The 19,737-nt window shown below is 54.3% G+C and overlaps 1 protein-coding gene across 3 annotated transcripts in view; it reads left to right on the forward strand.

The window, feature by feature from the left end:
- PPP2R2B (protein phosphatase 2 regulatory subunit Bbeta) overlaps nt 1-12,286 on the forward strand; it is a 112,168-nt gene extending 99,882 nt beyond the window's left edge. For all 3 annotated transcript variants that reach the window (XM_087753666.1, XM_087753667.1, XM_087753668.1), the window contains 5 exons: nt 590-767; nt 2,767-2,931; nt 10,331-10,500; nt 11,035-11,126; nt 11,942-12,286. In XM_087753666.1, the coding sequence (XP_087609792.1) occupies nt 590-767; nt 2,767-2,931; nt 10,331-10,500; nt 11,035-11,126; nt 11,942-12,221 (885 nt within the window). In that variant the 3' untranslated portion in view covers nt 12,222-12,286. The remainder of the gene's footprint in view (nt 1-589; nt 768-2,766; nt 2,932-10,330; nt 10,501-11,034; nt 11,127-11,941) is intronic.
- The last annotated feature ends 7,451 nt before the right edge of the window (nt 12,287-19,737 follow it).

Genomic DNA, 19,737 nt, shown 5'->3' on the forward strand with positions numbered 1-19,737 from the left:
TTTACAGGAGTTATGCTTATTAATCGAAAGGCAAACGTGTGTAGCTCTGTTTCTAGTCCCTCCATCTGTCCCTGCCCTGTGCATTCCCTTTCCTTGTCTCTTCTCATCTCTTACCTCCATCACTTCACTGTGAAGCAAATGCAAAAAAGTTAAAAGAAAAATCTGTGCTGACCTGGCTCTCTCAAGGAATATATTTCTGTTAGAAATGCTCCAGGAATTTCAGATTCCAGTTAACAGTGACAAAACAAGGCAGAAGTGGTTGGGTTTTTTTTTTCCAAAGAAGGAATAGTTGCTGCAGCAGAGATTCAAGCCTGGTTTACTGGGCTCTCACTGCAACCTAACCGTGCTGGTGCCTCTTTCAAAAGTAAAAGGCTTTCATGTCTGCTTGTCCTTCTGTTCATACACTTAGAAAGGCGTTAGGTTTCCTTGGTGAGAGCGTGGAGGGTGGGATGGAGCGCTGCCAGCCAGAGCTGTGCGGGTGCCCACCGTGGCCGTGGGCACGTCCCCCCCGTGCCGGGCGCTGGCGTGGATCGGGTGGGACAGCCGGACCCTGGCCCTGGGTGCTGACACTCTGCTTCCCATCCTGCAGGTACCCGTGCTCCGGCCCATGGACCTGATGGTGGAGGCCACCCCCCGGAGGGTGTTTGCCAACGCGCATACCTACCACATCAACTCCATCTCCGTCAACAGCGACTACGAGACCTACATGTCGGCAGATGACCTAAGGATAAACCTGTGGAACTTTGAAATCACAAATCAAAGTTTTAGTATCCTTTGGTGCGTGCTGCCCTGCGGCCCCTGGGACGGTCCCAGCGCGGACCAGAGCAGGAATAAGGGAGGTGCCTTGGCTGTCAAGTGGGGTGTAAAAGCCCTGGGAGCCCAGACACATGCAAATGTCTGTGGGAGAATGAGAAAGCTGGACAGGGAGACAGGTTCCTGGTGAAGGTGAGCGGCAGAGGGGGGACCTGTGAGGTCCGGCTCTGCGGGAGGCAGCAGAGCCATGCCCATGTCTGCTGTGATGGTGACTGAGCAGGTAGCACAGCATCTCGCCTGGCCCCGTCCCCACACCCTGAGCATGGTTCCTTGGTACAGGAGCTTCACCCTCTGGCCAGGGCTTGCAGGGGCTCAGGAGTGCAGTCCACCATGCATCCAACTACAGAACACCTGAAATCCTGTCCCCAGGTGTCATTACCAAGGCACTTCCCTCTCATCTCTGCCGGTGCTGCCGGGCTGAGCCGTGCCGCCGGCGGGACGCTAGGCTGTCTCCAGCAGGCACATTCGGCTGTCACGCAGAGTCGCTCCCTCCGTGGCGCCCGGCTCAGCTGGCATCGCTGCGACTGCTGCCTCCTGGTGTGGGTGTCACATTTTTGAATTTTGCCTGCAGGGTCTGTGTGGGACAGGCAGGAGGGAGGGGGGTCCCTGGGTGATGGAGAAGACAGATGCCTCGGGGAAGACGGAGAGAGGAAATATTAATAGTGCAGCCTCCATTATACCCTGCAGCAGGGTGACAGGCTGCCAGTCACAGTCGTACAAATGAGGTCGTGCCAGTCACCCTTGTAACAGCCGCATCAGAAATAATAACAATGGGGCACTAATCATCGGTGATATTAATATCGTGTTTCCTACTGAGAAATCCCCAGGGCATGTGGCAAATTTAGTCAGCTGGAGAGGATTTCAGCAGTCACAGGCATGTGGGTACAGTTGAGCAGGGCTGCAGCGTGTGTTGCGTTTCGGGGAAGAAGATGAGGAATACTAAATTCGGGTAAAAACCTCAGGGAGTTTAGATGGCCCAAGGGAGTTTGGCCAAGGCACAAGTGCAGCACCCAAAACACTTGCTAAGAATTGAAATGAGAAACATCACCACTGAAACCACTCAGTGGCTGTGACCTGCGGCGGCTTCTTCTGCGGGAACGCTTGCTATTGCAAAACACCCCACATGGGTGAGAAATTCCTATCTTCTTTTTCTTCTTTTTTTTTTTTTTTAACTAACTCCTGTCTTGCCAGGAGCAGCAGGATCTTAATTTGCTTTCCAGGGGGTGAGGAAAGGTGCTGTTTTCTTTTCCGCCCTCTGCACAGTGGGTAAATCGTCCCATGCTGGGTGTCCGGGTTGCACTGTAAGATCTGAAGCTGCTTCCACGGGTGACAGCTGGCTTGGTGTCAGGCCAGGACAGAGGCTTGTCAGCCGTCCCCTGCAGCACCGGGATGCTCTGTGGGGCTGTGCAGGTCCTTGTGGGCATCATCCACAGGGCCTGAGGACAGGGTTTGCAGCTCGGTTTTCAACCCAGTATTTCACTGAGCCCAAGCACGTGAAATGTTTTGGAAATTACGCGTCCCTGGGCTGTGGTGGTTTTCTGTTGGTTGTCGTGCTCTGGGTTTTGTTTCCTCCCCGTTGTTTTTGGTGTGGTTACTCACTGTGCCCCGACGCTGCAATAAAAGACGTTTACTCTGGCCCAGGGCAAATGGGCAGAGTCAGGTCTCGTGCCGTGCAGAGGGGCTCCAGGCCGTGGTACTGGAGCTGCAGTCCCTGGCTGAACAGAAAACGTGACGGACGTTGGCTTTCCCCTGCGCCGGTGCTGGCTGGTCCCAGCTTGGCGCTGCGGTTCTGCCCCAGGATGGTGCTGCTCTCCCGGGAATACCTGGTTTGCACGGGGCGAGGGGAAGCCCGGGTGCCTGGAGACATCGGCAGCAGGGGCAGAGGGAGGAGACCCCATGGGAGAAGCGGGGTCTGGGCCGGGCTATGTGGGGCTCCTTGACTCGCCCTGCCAGACATCGTGGACATCAAGCCAGCCAACATGGAGGAGCTGACGGAGGTGATCACAGCCGCCGAGTTCCACCCGCACCACTGCAACACCTTTGTCTACAGCAGCAGCAAAGGCACCATCCGGCTGTGCGACATGCGCACCTCTGCCCTCTGCGACCGCCACGCCAAGTGTGAGTACAGCCCCGGCCAGCGGGACAGCTGGGATGGGGTCCCCTTTGGGTTAAAAGAGTCCAAAAAAGGGAGTGCAGAGACCGACCTGGGCTCAGGTCTGCCCTGCCATCTCGCCCCATCCTCCCTCTGGGTGTGCTGGGCTGTGGTCCTGCCGGCCCCTGGGCCTTCCCATGGCCACCTGCCCTGAGTCCTGCCCATCCCCGCAAGGAGCAGCTTCCCCTGGGGCCTGGCCCCACGCCCTGTGGGGGAGCATGTTAAAAGCCCCACGGTGATATTTCGGCAGCAGCGGGTCCAAGGGGGCACCGGGATGTCAGTGCACAGCGACTGCGAAGCTGTCAATGCCAGAAGACAGGGAGTGCTGTGTTTCTTCAGGCTGTTTGTCCTAATAGCCCCATGTCCTGGTGTCAGCTGTGGTTGATGCCACAGGGGTCAGGATGTGCAGAAAAGCCCCCTCAAAATTTGGAGTAAGCTGGGCAGCTAGGGCGCTTGTCCTTGGTCCTCCCTGGGCTGATGCGGTGAGTGAGCCGCTGCTGAGGCAGCCAGCTAAGCTCGGTTCCTGCTCAGCCTGTACGTCTCAGGAGGTCGTTACTGGAAATATTCTCCTTAGCAGCAACTGCTCAGTAAAATACCGGCACAAACACCTACGGCATTTATGGGTGGGCTGGTAAATACCTGTCGCTGTTCTTTGTGCCCTGGCAGTTCCCAGCAGCTCTGTGCTGAGTGCGGCATTGTAAATACGACACAAAGATGGGACAGACCTAAAGGAGTTCGGTATCTGCCCTAAAGGCAGTGAAATATGGCTGCTGTGCTGCGTGACTGGACAGCTAAAGCCCTGTGTTTCCTGTTCTTATTTGAGTTTTCTTCAGAAAATGGCCAATATCTTGTGGGAAATTAAGATTTTCAGTATTCAAAGTGTGATCATGTTACGAGAATAAGATGCACAAACCGGCTGCAATTTACTGGAGCCCCATGCTTATAATCTACATCCAGAGAGCACCTGGGTGTGTTTCAGATTTAGGTTTCCTAGAGGCGATGGGGAATTACACACCAACTATTGTTTCTGGGCTTTTGAGCTGCGGTCGCAGTCTATACCTGTTTTTAAACTGGAGTAAAGTGGATGGAGAGGAAAGCTTACATCGCTGGCTGGAGATTCGGATATATCGAATGGCAGTTTTCCCAAATCCTGAGCAAAACACGATTGTTGCATTTCTCGACTGTGTCTCACAGTCCTACAGTGACAGCTCCCAGCTGACAATCAGAATACAATTAAGGAGCAAACAAAATTCATTTTCCTGACACTTCAGCAGCAGAAGCCCTCCCCGGCATTTCCCTTTGTTTGGGTACTGCTGCGTCCTTCCAGCCCTCGGCGAGCACACCGGCCAGCGGTGAATCCCGGCTTGGTTTGACCTCTCCCGTGACATTTCCTTATTGATTTCCCTCCATCCCTCAGAAGCATCAGCCTCAGTCAATTGCAGTTCAGCAGATGTGTGAGTCGAAATTGAGACAGTTCATCAAAGTTCAAAATGAAAAGCAACATTGGCTTTTGGAGGCAAATCCTCCAACGGAGACATTTAATAACTGACAAAATCTAATAAAAATGCAGAAGATAGCGCTGCACATCCCAGTCATGTTTATTTAGATAGATGCAGTTTGCTGCTTGGGGCCGGCTTTTACTTATGTGCTTCTCTTATTAAATTTTGTTTGCCCGTTTTATTTGAGGTTCCTGCGATCTGTGATGTTGTGCGCGTTACCTCCAGCTGCGTAGCTGGCCTAGGAGAGAGCAGCAGCTTCCACAGAGAAATGCCTGCTCCGCAGGGATGTGAGGAGCTGTGTGCTGCAGCGCTAAGAGGGGCAGTGGTCCTGCGAGGGGATACCTACCCGGGCACACCACGCACAAAGAAATCACGTGCGTTGTCCGAAGCACCACAGGAAGCCAAAGGGGAGATCGGGATTCCTGGTGCAGCTGGTAACGCCGGCAAAAGTAATCCTGTTTGAAAAGCATATGGGAAAGTGAGGAAAAACCCTGTTGGGGGTTACTACCGTTATTTCCCCATAGCAAAAGGCATTGGGCTTTCCACTTCTTTTTTTAAGGAGCCACCTGTGATTGTACCTCCCAAACTCCTGAAACAAAAGGCTCAAAGTACAGCCCGTTTCCCAAAGGGGGACCTTTGCCTTCTTGTCTTTTCACCCCTGACTGCGTTACAGCAACGCTACCAAACATTTATTCTTTGCTGAGAACGGTTTCAGCTTTGGTTAGAAACAAGCAGCACACAAAGCTGCTTTGATAAGGTAACCAACAGCTTACAGATTTTACCCTCCGATATTGCAGATGGATTTCTAAAGCAAGCCCCCTGCCTTGCATTTGGGCAGGCACTGCTGCCTTGTGGGGAAGACCCAGCCAGCCTCTGCCTCGCTGCTGCTTTCCAAGCACATGGTGGAAAGGCTGCCAGTCTCCTTGAGGAGCAGGATCACCCCGTGGGCTGTGCAGCTCTTCTTGGCCACCTCAGGGTTTTGTTTGGTCTGCATCCCCATGGAGAGGGTGCTGATTGAGGCTGCTCGGGAAGGAGGGCTGGCAGAGGGAGCCGGTGCGGGGAGGGCAGCTCCTGCTCAGTGTCAGAGGAAAATAGGTTTGTTGTGTAACAGAGAATTACTGCTCAGAAATCCTTTCCGTGAGCTCAGCACCCAGATCTGTTTCTGCAGCAGGAGCAAAGCCACACAAAAGCCTTCAGCCGGGAACTAAAAATAGCTCCCCCAAGCCCCTGCCCTGCCCAGCTGCGAGCTTTGGTTCTCAAACCCACTCCACTCCGCCGTGGGGACTGGGTGGCACTGCCTGTGTGCTGTGACCGCAGTCCTGGCAGAGCCCCCGCTGCTCCCAGCACCAGGACTGGGGAGGGTCTTGGCATCCCGCGGAGGAGCGGGCGGCTGTGGCCCTGCTGCCCGGTGGCCATGGGGACGGTGCTGGCAGGGCCTGGGGACAGCAGGGTCCAGCCACCCCGCAGACAGCAGCGTGCCCCGTTCTGCCTCGGTGCTGCCAGGGCCCATGTTGGTGCTCAGAGCACGCTGCCAAAAGCATTTCGTTGATCTGTACCTCAGCCACGATGAAGAGGAGCATGTTTTGTTGCCTCACTACAGATAGGAAGAATGAGGCAGAAAAGCAAACCACTCAAGTTCACGGGGGAAATGGGCACCAGACTGGTAATTTCTGCTCCTTAGCCTGTGGTTGCAAGGCTTCTGCACCTCTGGGCTGAGAGCGGATTGCAGAGTTGATTTTTCCGATACAAAGCAAAGCTCAGTTCTCTGCTTGTGCTCACTTAGCTTTTCCTCAGTGATGATCGTGATTAATTTTGTGCTTAGGTGAACCATCAGTGGAGTTTTGACTTTTTATTTGAAGCAAGAGAAGAAGCGGAGGGTTAATGTATTTGTCCATGCAAGTGCTGCTCCACTGTGCTTCCAGGTTTCCATGGGGGCCCTGTTTATTACCAGATCAACTGGAGCCTCAGCTGAAATCCAGAGGGGTTAGATGCCTTGCCCAGGGCTTACGCACTAAGTGGCTCCATCACTTTTAGTGCACAGGCCATATGGGCCACCCACATGTGAGCGGCGTGTAGCCCCCTCGCCCCTTGACCCAAGGGTGGGCACCGTGCGGGGGGTGCGAGGGAGCGCGAGGGAGCCCGCGGCGCCGGCAGCAGCGCAGAGGCCAGCAGAGGCGGCGACGTGGCTTTGCCCATGCTGGTGTGCTGTCAGAGGAGGTTCATCTCGTACAGGTTAATACAGACCTGTGCTGAAACACAATGGCCGGTTAAACCTACAGCGTGCTTGCTGGTGGCCAGTGCCAGTAACACCCCAAAAGCTCAGCAGGGAATAACTGTCGTGTAGGACTCGCCGGCTCAAGCAGAGCTTGGATTGATTGATCCAAAGTCCTTTTATCTGGCAAGTCGCTTAATGCAGCTGGTCATCTGGTGCAACCTGGAACTTGGGATGCACAAAAGAGGAGGAGAGAAGGAGGAGGAAAGGGAGGGGGGCTGGGCTCTGCTAGCTGTGTCTTTCCAAAGAGAGGGGAGTAGGGGGGTAAAATAGCCACATCTGGACTAAATTAACTTCTCTGACCTACACATGTGGGTTTGGGGAGATGCTCCCAGTGCTTCTGCTGTCTGCAGTGTGCTGCAGAGGGCTTTTCCTGCAGCAGCTGCCTGCCCTGACTTGAGATGCCCACGTCCCGCCGGGTGATGGTCTGGCCTTGCTGGTAGGTGACCCCGCTGCTTGGCTAGCGGGTGTTCCCTATATGCCTGGAGAGGCTTGGCCTCACCCCTGGAAATCACCTTTGCCAGCTCAGAGGAGAGGCTCTGAGCCACGTATCCCAGGCCGCCGCATGCTATTGGAGAGTGCCAGCTCTGCAAAGCCAAACCAGGCTCCAGCAAAGCACATTCACTCCTGTGTTCCTGCTAACAGTGTGTTCTCTTTACCTATTTTTTCAGCTAAGCCTTTTATAGAGGAAAAAGGTTATATAATAAGTAGAGAACAGAGATCTGCTTTCCCATTAGAAAACTCACATCTTTGTGTAGACAAAGCCAGTCCTGCACAGCACTGGGAATCTGTGGGGCGAGCTGAGCTGAGCTGAGCTGAGCTCTCATTGTCCCAGGTTTTGGCTGGAGCAGAGCTGAGCTGGTAGTGTCGCCCCCAGAAACTAATCATCTCCTCCCTCCAGCCCCTTGCAGGAGCTAACGATGTCCTGCTGCACGGAATAATAGGCCTGGCAAGACCTCAAGCTAAGAATTAACTAGTTGGTTGAGCAAAATCTCCAGGGGGGTGAAGAACAAGCCTCTTGTGCCACCCTGAGCTCATTTAGCAAAGCAAGAAACCTCTTTGCCTTTGCAACACTCTCCTGTCTTCATCTGAAATCAAAACCTGGTGAATCAATTGCTTCTAACAGGGCGGGTGTTGGGGCTGAGCTGAGGGGTGACGTTGAGCCCAGAGAGGGACCCGAGTGACAGCCACAGCCCCAGCCTGGGCTTGGTGACAGTGCAGTGCTGCTTTGCTGTGCTTTTGGTTTTCCAGTCTGTCTTGCTAATGGTCATGATTAAAGTTTAAATGAGGGGAAAGAAAACACAGTACTTGAATTGGTGTTAAATGTATTGATGAGTGAAAAAAAACCATTTGCTTTGAAGCTGCCCTGACAGAGGGTCGCTCTGGCCGAGGGGTGCTCCAGCGCAGGGCGAGTGCGGAGGCATCAGCTCGGGGAGGTCTCCAGAAGCGTTGTTTGAACGATTGCTCTCTGCGTTGGTAGGTCTGGTTTTTGCTTCCTGGTATCAGAGCCCAAATACAGCGGGCAGCGAGAGCAGTGCAGGGAAAACGCAGTTAACCCGCACCAGCCTTCAGCTCTTAGCTGCTCTGAATTTTAAAAAATTGACGGCTCGTCTGCACTGGGCTGCATACGGGACTGGATCCTGCGCTGGCTTCTGTTGTGCACGGCTGGATCCTGCACTAGGCTTGGTACATGGCTGAGTCCTGCCTTCTCACCCTGTGCACAAGTTCCTCGGCACAGAGGAGGTGATGCACGGGACCCCCTTGCTCTCCTGCTGGGCTGGGGCTGATGCTTCAGCCCTGCCCCAGCCCCATCCTGGGCATCGCTGCAGCCCGTGCTCCTCTTTGGTGCCAGCTCCCATGCGGGCATGAGGGGACGGAAGAGCCCTCGCTCCGCTGCTGCTCGGACAGGACCTGGAGGATGGGGAATCGCCGGAGGGAGCAGCAGGGCGTTGGCGAGGAGCGGAGCAGATGTGACGCCATGCCAGCGGGAACGCTCCCTTCAGCGTGCCGGAGGATGCGGTACCTGGCGTCAGAGAGCAGTTCCCAGCCTTCTTCCTACCTCAGACATCTCACCCTTGCTGAGTTGTCTCGGTGCTGCCTCAGCTCTTGGGTTCATTCTCTGAGGCCTTTCCTGTTTGATAGTTGATCTGCAATTTAACATTTTCTACTTCTACAATTTCCTCTTGCCCCTGTACTATAAACTGAACACCTCCAGCCTTGACATAAGCTCACATACACGCATCCGTGACGGAAACGATGCAGCCATTAAAACAAGCCTCATGAAGCCAGCCGACCTGGTGTGAGCAAACCTGTGATGATTACGGCGAAGACAAGTCATGGCATTCAGATGCTCTCCACAGACTGCCTCAGATCTTTATTTTCTCTTGTTGCTGTCGCTTTTCTTATTTTAAAAACCTGACGTGTCATCAGATTTCCTGCTGGTGATTAAAGGACCCAGAGCTGGGTCCTGCTGTGGGCAATGCCATATCTGATTTGTAGCAAGATCGTTTATACTGGCACTTCAGGCATTTTTTCTGCCATACTCAGGAATTCAGGCGTTGGTACCACAGGGCTCAGCGAGGGGATGATAAACCTGAGCAAACGCCGCGCTCGGTGCGGCGTTGTGCTGCTGGCACATCCCCTGCTCTGGCCATAGTGGGTCGGAGCCAACAGCCGCCCCGGCGGAGGGTTTGTAGCAGAGCCTTAGTGTGGGGACAAGGGTCAGACAAATGTGGCTGGCAACTGGGTTTTTCTCCAGTAGAGAAGTGAAGCGGTGTGAGCTTCTCCCTGTTACCCAGCAGTGTCCTTTAATGCTGTGCTGGAGAGCTGTCTGTAGAGGTGGGAAGAGGATGTCCCCGCATAGGCAGCATCTCTCTTGATGCATCTCTGTGATGGTTTTTTAAAGCCATACGTGCCCAGCTGAGGTTACTTTGAAATCAAATTTGTAAATACATTTAATTTGGAATTTCATCGGTCTCCTTCAAGCTGTTCAAACTGTGATTTATTCGAAGACTGATCAGATTAAATCTGTAGGTTGCAGTGGCTATAAAATATTTACATTGACTTTCAGTTATGCTGCACATCGATTTCTAGAGAGCAGAAGTGACATGCAAGGCTCTAAATCTTCTGGGCTTCTGTGGTGCTGTTGATAGATTGGTCTCCAATGATCCTTCTTGCTTATTGCACACATTAAAAACAAAGGAGCTTCAACTGTGCCAAGTAAAGTCCTTAAAATACAGGCATTTGTCAGGTCTAGGCCAAACCCAGAAGTGGGGAGCATCTGCCCAGCCCATTGCGGTGACATCCCATGGGGATGCGGATGCCTCTGCTTGGTGAAGCAGGGCAGGTGGCTCCGGGGCCGGAGGGCGTTTGGGCGGTGGTGGTGGCTGCCCCGGAACGCCGGCTTGGTGCCGTCTGTAGGTCTCCACAGCCAAACTGGAGCCTCCTTTGTTGTGCGGCAGCGTGGCTCTGGGGTTGCCTGCTCCCCTCCCAGGAGCATCGTATGGTGCTGGGGCAGGGCAGCCAGTCCCTGGCCTGGGGACAGGGAGCTCCCACCTTGGCTGATGCCGGGGCTTGTCCTTTCCTCTTCCGCAGTTTTCGAAGAGCCTGAAGACCCAAGTAACCGGTCATTTTTTTCCGAGATCATCTCCTCAATCTCCGATGTCAAATTCAGCCACAGCGGGAGGTATATCATGACCCGGGACTACCTCACCGTCAAGGTGTGGGACCTGAACATGGAGAACCGGCCCATCGAGACCTACCAGGTGAGTGTGGCACAGCCGGGCACCTGCAGCAGTCGGGCACCCTCAGTGCTCCTGCCTGAGCTGCACTCTCAGGCTGGCAGCAGGGGGGACAGGTACAAACCTGATGGATGGGAGTGTCTTGCCATTAAATCATGGAAAGCAAATGAACTGTTAAATGTGGGCTCGAGTGGCCTGGTGAATTGTAAGCCACATCTCCAAGTTGGGTGTGGGTGAGGAGGGGAAGCTCAGGCGCTGGCAGCCAGGAGGGCCGCGTGAGAGGCTGGTGTTGGGGCAGAGCAGCGGTCCTTGCCACCCTCTGCCAGGGGACGTGCCCCAGTGCTGCCCAAGCCATACATGAAGCGGTGCTGGTGCTGCTGCTTACAGTGGGAAGGTGACTGTGGTTAAGGGCACGTGTAACGGGCTGTGCCCAACGCTGCCTGGCTTGGCTGCAGAGAGCGTGGGGCTGGGCCAGGTCCTTCAGCCCCCGATGAGTGCTGGGCTGGCATTTGCTGGCCACTGGGCTGTGCCTCACACCCCATCTGTCCCTGCCGGCAGGTTCACGACTACCTGAGGAGCAAGCTCTGCTCGCTCTACGAGAACGACTGCATCTTCGACAAGTTCGAGTGCGTCTGGAACGGGTCTGACAGGTGAGCGGTTGACGGTGCAGGTCCATCCTGGCACCCAGCCCTGCGGGTGCTGAGTTCAGCCCAGAGAGTGCACGCTTTGGGATGGCCCGGTGGCTCCCACGTCCCCATGCCGTCCCTTCCCCAGCCTTCAGCTGGGTGCGGGTTCCCCACCATCCCATACCCAAGTGCTGCTGAGGGTGTCTGATGGGGTCCCAGCTCTCTCCTGGTCAGGTCCAGTTCCTGTCTCCATTTCACCCACACCCGGAGGAGGGTGGTGATGTGTTTGGCTCCAGATTGCCAAAATCTGTGGCTGACAGCTATCCATGCATAAATCACACCGAACCAGGTGGCAGAAGGCATGCAAGACCAGTTGACCTCGTAGGCTTGCCACACTCTGAAGCATCAGAGCGAGTTAACGAGGCACAACTGGGCCTGAAGCCCAAATTCCAAATCTAATCCAGATCTCATTATGCCTCTGGATATTCAGTCTGCCTCTAGTCACGAGGCAGTTTGCCTCTAAAAAGGTGTGAAAACCATTCGGTTCAAGTCAGCTAAATCTTTGGCAGAAAGACTCTCCATACGTGTTGTTATCCTGAAAGGAATTGCCTCCCCTATGCTCACTCCCTGGGCTAAGGAGGAGAAGGACACGGGGACATGGCTTCACTGGCCGAGCCTGAGCCTTGTGGCACAGGACGGGGCATGAGCTCCCTGGTGTCCTGGTTGTGCCCCTGGGTCCTGTGGGGGTCTGTGCCGGGCAGGTCTGGGGTATGGCAGTCGGGTGGGCAGCGGGGGCCGGGGCTGCGCACGGTGACCCGTCCTTCCTCCCCTCCTCGCAGCGTCATCATGACCGGCTCCTACAACAACTTCTTCCGCATGTTCGACCGCAACACCAAGCGCGACGTGACGCTGGAGGCCTCGCGGGAGAACAGCAAACCCCGCGCCATCCTCAAGCCCCGCAAGGTCTGCGTGGGCGGCAAGCGGAGGAAAGACGAAATTAGTGTGGACAGTCTGGACTTTAGCAAAAAGATCTTGCATACAGCTTGGCACCCCTCCGAGAATATCATTGCCGTGGCAGCAACAAATAACCTGTATATATTCCAGGACAAGGTTAACTAGGAGGACAAGTTGTTCTTTAGGAATCTCATGTACTGAATACTAGTAAACACAAGATTTCAAATGTTTCTTTTCTTTCTTTCTTTTATTTTTCCTTTTCCTTCCTACTCCTTTGTTCAGTTATTGCTCTGCAGATAGCGGTTGTGCAGAGGCGAGCACTCCTGCACCCCCGGCGCCTGGGGCAGCGGGGGGCACACCCAGCAGACACCCGATTTCTCTTCATTTACGCGTCAAGAGCTACAACGTAACGTGGGGCGGTCGGGGCGGTGTTAGGCTTTCGCTGTCCCGGTGTCCCCAGGCGGCACTGGGATGGCTGTCACTGCCGACGTACGAGCACGGTGATGGCGTAGTGTGGGCTGTCGGCAGTCGGCTGGGGAGGGGAAGGGGAGCGGGGTGCGCGGCGTGCGCGGGGCCACACGCTGTGTGCCCCTGGGGAGTCTTAGTTACAGCAGTCTGCTCCGGTTGTCTTAAACTTGATCCTAGACATATTCCACCTGTTAGGTTGCAAGATCAGAACGTCGTCCCCTTTGTCATTTTTCACATTTGTCTTATTATTATTTTGTGGTTTTACCAACAAGAGACAGCAAAACCAAACGTAAAATGGAAAAGTTCAGATTTGCAATGGACAAGCTTAAAGGGGGGGATCTGCTGCGCACCGAGACGTGTCTGCTCTAGCCAGGCTGCTACCTCCCCCCACCCCACAGAAACTCTCCTGAGGATTTGGCTTTGTAGATACTGTGGTGCCTTTTTTGGTATATGAAATACCTTTATAAATGATGCTTCCAAACTGTATTGATTGCAAACCAAACTGAACCTGGGCTTTTCTTCTGCATTTCTTGTCTTTTGCTTTGGTCATTTTTACTTGTTCTCTTGTAAGCTCTTGCATGTTGTGACTGTCTCTCTCTCTCTTTCTTTTTAAATTTATTTATTTATTTATTTGATTTTTTTAAACGATAAAGTATAAGTAAGTTGCTAATTTATGACCTTCTCAAAAAGAATCCAACCATATATTGCTGTTAGCACCTGACTGCTTCAGAGAGAGGCTGTCTGTGGTCCTACATTATAATAATAATAATAATAATAATAATAATGATAATAATAATTAAAAACAATAACTCTTCCTCTTTGCATGGCAAGGCTGCCCCTTTCTACTCTAAAGATTGTTCAGGTCCCTCTTTTACTTGAGCAACTGTTGAATAAAAGAAAAGAACTACTGAAGTTTCAGCCAATCTGAAAACTGCTCCTGCAACAAAAAGCAAGTGAATAAATAAAGTCAATTAAAAAAAAAATCCAACACTGTCACTTTAGAAGTGGCTCTGTAAGGGTGACCCTGCTGTGCATCCGTTCCGCCGGGGCAGCGGGCATCCCGCCAGCGCCTGCATCCTTGCAGGGCCCTTCGCACGACTCTCTAAGGGCAAAGTGCGAGGCACCACGAGGATTCCCAGCGTGTCCCGCCATGGCCTCCCAGCTCCTACACCCGACACGGGAGACGAACCGCCGCTTACTCAAGGAGCGCAGGGACCACGCGGAAAACCGGGAGCTGCGCAGCAGCAGGGACCCCCGGCTGTGCCCCGGCCCCTGGGACGGAGCCTCGGGGTGCTGGCTGCTGGGACGCCCCGGCCCTGCCTTGCGGGGCAGCCCCGGGAGAGCTTGCTGCCTTCAGAGGGGTGATCACCAGGGAAAAAAAAACAAAGTGCACTGGCTTATAAATTTATTACCAGTGATGGCTTTCAGGAGTAACTTTTTTTTTAAAAAATGAAATGGTAAAAAAAAAAATAGCAAGAGTAAATGAACCATTTTTTAAAAAAATGTTCTTTTTTGGTTCCTGTAAAGAAAGCCTGCACTCTGGTATCAGAAGTAAAGTTGTCCCAAATGTGTCTCTGTGTGGCGTCGCTGCTTGCTGTGCCTCTCGCGTGCTGGGTGGCCGTGGCTCTGTGGCACCCAGACGGCATCTGAAGAAGGTCCCTGGTCAGAGGCTGGCTGCCAGGTCTGTGCTGATGAGGGTGGCTGGGGGCCCCAGACACCCCAGGGATTCTGCATCCCTGCTGAGGGTACAGGACATCGGGGCAGTGGATAATTAGGAGACCGGTGGGTGGGAATACAGCCTCCCCCTCCAGCGGGATGCACTGTGGCGAGGGTCGATCCTTGGGTGCAGGGGCCATGGTGAGGCCAAGCAAACGTCCCGCCGGTCCTGCATCCGTGGCAGCGCGTGGGAGGGAGCGTGGGAACCCAGGGGTGCACAGGTGTCCCCGTGGCTTTGCCGTCCATGGCCCTGTCCTGCTCAGGACACGTTTGTGCATGGATGGGGAGGGTTAGTGCTGCTGGTGCAGTCAGGCGTGGCGTGGGCCATAGCGCCAGGGAGCTCGCAGCCGGAGCGACCAGCACCAGCCTCAGCCAGGAAGAACATCTGCTTTTGGAAACTACGGTGTGCAACCGCATCCTGCACCACACTTACCCAGAAATCACACCTATGAAACTCACGGTGACTGTCCATAAGGAGGGATGTTCGGCATTGTACCCATCGGGTGTACATGGTTTCTGTTCTCCCCACTGCAGCCACACATGAGCCCTGCTCACAGCCCAGCGGGGTCGGTGGCCTTTCCCACGAGGGGAAGGTGCCATTTGCCTCATTTCTGCAGCCACACCGTGTCACCCTGTGGCAGAGTGCGATAGCTCCCGAAGATGCCAGGGTGAAGCAAGGGAGCAGGGTGCGTGCCAGTGCTGTGCCAGTGCTGTGCTGGGGAGGAGTCACCACGGCTGCCCGTGCCTGTGCTTCGTCCTGGGGGACTTCATGGTGCGGCAGCCACTGTCGGCACAACCTGCGAGCTCTCACCATGCACTCGGGTGCCAGGGAGGCATTAATTCCCTTTCCGCAGCTTAGCTAAGTGCAGTGGGGTGGATAGGCTTGGGGTGTTGCTTTCTTTTAAAGCAGTCCCTTCTGGTCATTTGCAGCCTGCGGCAGCAAGGCAGAGCGATGGGGATCTTGAGGGGCATTGAGGAGGGGAGATGCCCGTAACCAGGCTGGGAACCGGCTGTATTCAGCAACTGCAGTGAGCCCTACATCGGTCAGTGAAGCAGTCACCCAGCATGGTACTGGAGCTGGCCTTTGATGTTCATGTGCAGAAAGCTGTCCAGCTGCAATCCCGAATGCTTTCTGCAGATGTAGAGGGGCGTTTGAAAGTACTAAGCGATGCTGTATCCAGGGGCAGCATCCATCCCATGTGCAGGATGCTGCCCGGTGCACGCGGTGTCTGAGGGGCAGGCTGCCGGCTGACAGCCCGCAATCGATGCCCTGCTCACTCATGCAGGGAGCAACGTTATCACATCCCAGGTATTGGCCCCGCAGCCCAGCCTCAGCACTGAAGATCTCCAATAACAGGGCTAGGTGGAGTGACAAGGGCTATTACTCTTGCCCTGCAGCCTGGCCTCTGGAAAATGGAGCTGCTGGACCCTTCTGTCCTGTGGCAGCGCCTGGGGAGTGAGTCGGACCCCGTCGAAACTCCACCTGGCATCGGGGGCTGGCTCAGCAGAGCGAGGCAGGAGATGAGCACTTCCATTTATCCAAGGTATCTCTGCCACAAGCCGGAGCCACTGGCTAACAGGAGCTGGACTCCCCTTTGCACACCACTTGCAGGACTGGATCGGGGGTGATGGCATGGGAATGTTCGTGCCCATGCATGAGCTGCTCTTGGTGGACTGCTGAGCCCTCACCCTCGGCAGCCTGATCAAACACCAGAGCTCACGGAAACCAAACCCAGTTTTAGCTCCACACACAGGCTTGGCAGTAAATATGTATATATATTTTTTTTTTACTGATCCTAGCATGCTCCTGGCCTTGAGCAGCGTTTCAGCTGAAGCTGACAGATCAGTGACACGAGGTGGGGCTGGGGCCCTTCTCCCTGCCCCGGCCAGGGCTCGGGTGAGAGGCTGCAGGTTGCTCCCGGCATCGTGGCGGCTGCAGGGCTCGCTGCCTCATTGCCTCCATACAGACACTGGCAGTCAGTTCATCATGATGAGGGTGGGCAATATCACTGAAAACATGCCTTCCAATGCCCGGCACAGGGAACAGTGGGTCCTGCAGTGCTTTTCAGGAAGAATCTGGTTTTATTTTCCATTTGAAATCACTGCTGATAGCTGAGTTGGCTTTACAATAAACCTAAAGCAGGATCTGATGCAGGAACAGCTTGCCTGGGTGAGCCGCAGGTTAGCGGTTATCATCATACTGTCTGCCCTGACCCGTGCAAAGGTCTGATGCACCCTGCGTGGCACGGCGCAAGCATGGGCATGGCAATGACGAACCCCATTCTGCCTGTGCCGCGCCAGCGCTACGCACCGTACTGGGCAGGAAGGGGCACACGGGGCAAAGGCAGGAGGGCTGTTGTTCGTGGTAAATCACTAGGAGTGTCCAACAGCTCACCCTCGTCAGCAGGACAAATCTCATTATTTGATAAAGCATTAAAACAGTCGGTTCCTCTGCAGTCCGTGTGCTAATTCACTGCTGTTCTTGGTGATGAATTTAAACAGCGGCACCTAATTAGAAGCTGCAGGGCATGGATTATACTGTCAAGGAAACGTTATTCAAACAGACACTCATTTACCTTCACATTAACTGTATGACCTTAATTTACTGAAATGTGCACAGATTCAAGCCCAGGTTTATTCCTCGGTGTGCAGTGTATGGCCAAGCGGGGTGGCGGGGAAGGCACCGAGCGTTTTCTTCCAAAGAGCCTCTGGGTAAGTCCCAGATACTCAGAGAGTTCTTCAACATTTCCAGCAAGGATTTTGACATTTAAAACAGCCATATTTGTCTTTACCTTTGTGAAAATCAAGTTACGTGTAGAGCGCTGAAACTCAGCTCATGGAAGGATCGGTCATGGCTGAGGCCGTGCTGCAGTCAATGGGGTTACACGTGGCGGGAGGGGAAGCCCGAAACGTGGAGCTCTCGTTTCCAGGCATTTTAAAAGGCTGTGGCATCGCTCCTTCAAGTTGCTGAGATCAAAGCTGAGCCTGGCTGCTCTGCAAGGCACGAAGGTGCTGGGCTCCTGGTGCAGGGCACAGGGGGGTCCTGCAGCCGCGTCCCTGATGCTTCTCTTCACAATAACTGGGGTCCCCCACGTCCTTCAAGCGCCTGGAGTCCTTTGGGACAGCACTCGAAACGTCCTGCACCAGAGTCCCACTGAACGCCTCCTCCCTTCCCCGTCGCAGCTCCCTCCTGTGTTGCTGCAGAGCCTGCTTGGGACCACATCTGAGCTGAGTCCCGTCCCCCCTGACCACGTCTGAGCTGGGTCTCGTCCCCCCTGGCCATGTCTGAGCTGAGTCCCGTCCCCCCTGACCACGTCTGAGCTGAGTCCCGTCCTCCCCGGCCACGTCTGAGCTGGGTCCCATCCTCCCCGGCCACGTCTGAGCTGGGTCCCGTCCCCCCCAGCCCTGCTCACCTCTCTGTGCAGCCCAGCACCCCAGTCTGCCGCCGGCACGCCTGCGCCAAGGAAGCAAGGGCACATCAGTGAAATATCATTAGAAAACCAGTGCATATCAGCTCAAAATTAAATTTTAAACAGATTATTTGGGACTGGAAGTTCTTATTCGCTCCCACAAGTGAAGATGGGATGTGATAAAATTAGATTTCTATGACTGTCATTAGCCACTGACTATAATCACTGCTCAGCAACAGCCACCCTCCCGCAGCACGGTGAGCTGTGGCATCAAACTAAAATCACAAAGTTTATAATAAATATCTTCCCACCTTTCTGGAAGGACCTATTTCACCTTTCCTTTCTTCGCTGTGAATCCCTGGCTCACTCCCACACGGCTCGGTTCGTGCCAGGCTGGGCACTGAGCACAGCTCGGCTGCAGCAGGGTACAAGGGCGAACCGCCATGGTGAAGGCACTCACCCACCTGGCGTGCATGGCTGGACCCACCGCAGGCCAGCAGCCATGTCACGCACAGGAAAATAACTTATTTCTAAAGCTTGTGGAACGAACATGAAGAAAGCGAGAAGGAATAGCTCTGTTGAGTTGATATCCGCTTACTGTTGCAAAGTAATAGCGGGACTTGGGTGCGTTGCTGTGCGTTGTTGCCGTGCGTTATTGCCGTGGAGGCAGCTGAAAGCGGAGTGGGCGGAGGGCAGGGTTATGGAGCTGGGGCCATCGGGCACTGCGTCCCGGGGGGGGGGCACCAGCTGGGAAACATCCCCAACGGCTGGGAACGTCCCCAGGAGCCGTGAGAGGCGCAGGTCGGGTTGGCGGCACAGGTGGCACAGCCCGGGAGCTGCGGTGGCTTTGAGGGACCCCCGGTGCTGCCAGTCTGGGGAAGGAGCAGGGTTACAGGGCCCCATTTATTGCTGTTTGCAAGACCAGCTGCGATCCCTCGGGAAGGCTCCGGTTCTGTGCTGGCTCCCAAAGCAGGAGACCGAAGAAGAAACCATGGAGCAGTGCCAGGTCTCTGCTCAGCAGCTGGAAACGGTGACACAACCCAAAAGAAACTAAATCCCGAGATATGACTGGCCCTCCAGTGGGTGACAGACTGCAGCTCCTTACCCTGGAAGTTAGTCCAGCTTTTCAAAATTTGAGTTTTTTTTTCCCTTTCCTAAGCTTGCTTAGATTTAACTCCTGCCCTGCCAGCCCGTTGTGAGCACTCAGCCTCAGCAGCAGCCCGACAGCAGGGCCAGACGGGGGGAGCTGCCAGGCTGTAACAGGAAAGGTGCTAGAAAAGTTGTCAGCATCCCTTATATCCAACCTCCTCTCTGGAAGAGGATCCCATGGACTGTCCCTGCAGCTGGGGGACACAGGGAACTGTGCCCAAGGTGCTGCAGGGACAGGGGACCAGTTCCATGATGTCGTGCATCACCAGCGCATCCTCCGGCAGCATCACTGCGCTGCAGCGGCAGCACGCCCCCCACCAGGGGCCCGGTACATTAGGCGTAATTACTTTATCCGCAGAATAAGCAGATAAATAAATGTTAATGAACATCTGGTCTCCATAAACAAGATAAATTAAAATTAATAGCAATCTTATTCATTTAATGAACAAGTTAACCATATTTTAAAACATCCATAAAAAATGCATGGCTTCCTACAGGGCTGCGCTAAGCTGAGTGAAAAGAAATTCACTTACTGGGCAGAGCGGGGCTCTGTCGTGCTCTCACAGCGAGCGGGCATGCTGCCACAATTCCCACCACCAGCGTCCTACTCTGGGCACCTTCCGCTTCCCAGATGTGGCCACGGACACGGTGCTGTTGCCAAGGGCACTCGAGGAGACACGACAGGCCACGCTGTGTGCAGGGACGGCTGTGGGGTCCCCTGCGCCCAGGGGTTCAGAGGATGAGCGCCAAAATGAGCTGACGAGTCTGTTAGCGTCACCGCTGCCAGCTGGAGTCATCTCACCCTCCACTACCAAAACCTTCCCGTGCTGTGGCTTAGTAGATTCTTAGTTTGTTCATGAAAACAAAGATTTTTAAGAGATTTAAAAATAAAAAACACTCTTGCTCTTCTGTTTGCCCAGTAGGGGTCTGGCTGGTGA

This window comes from Nipponia nippon, unplaced genomic scaffold (genome assembly GCF_047370975.1).
Source record: "Nipponia nippon isolate SJK-2023a ecotype South Korea unplaced genomic scaffold, ASM4737097v1 scaffold_17, whole genome shotgun sequence".
Lineage (NCBI taxonomy): Eukaryota > Metazoa > Chordata > Aves > Pelecaniformes > Threskiornithidae > Nipponia > Nipponia nippon.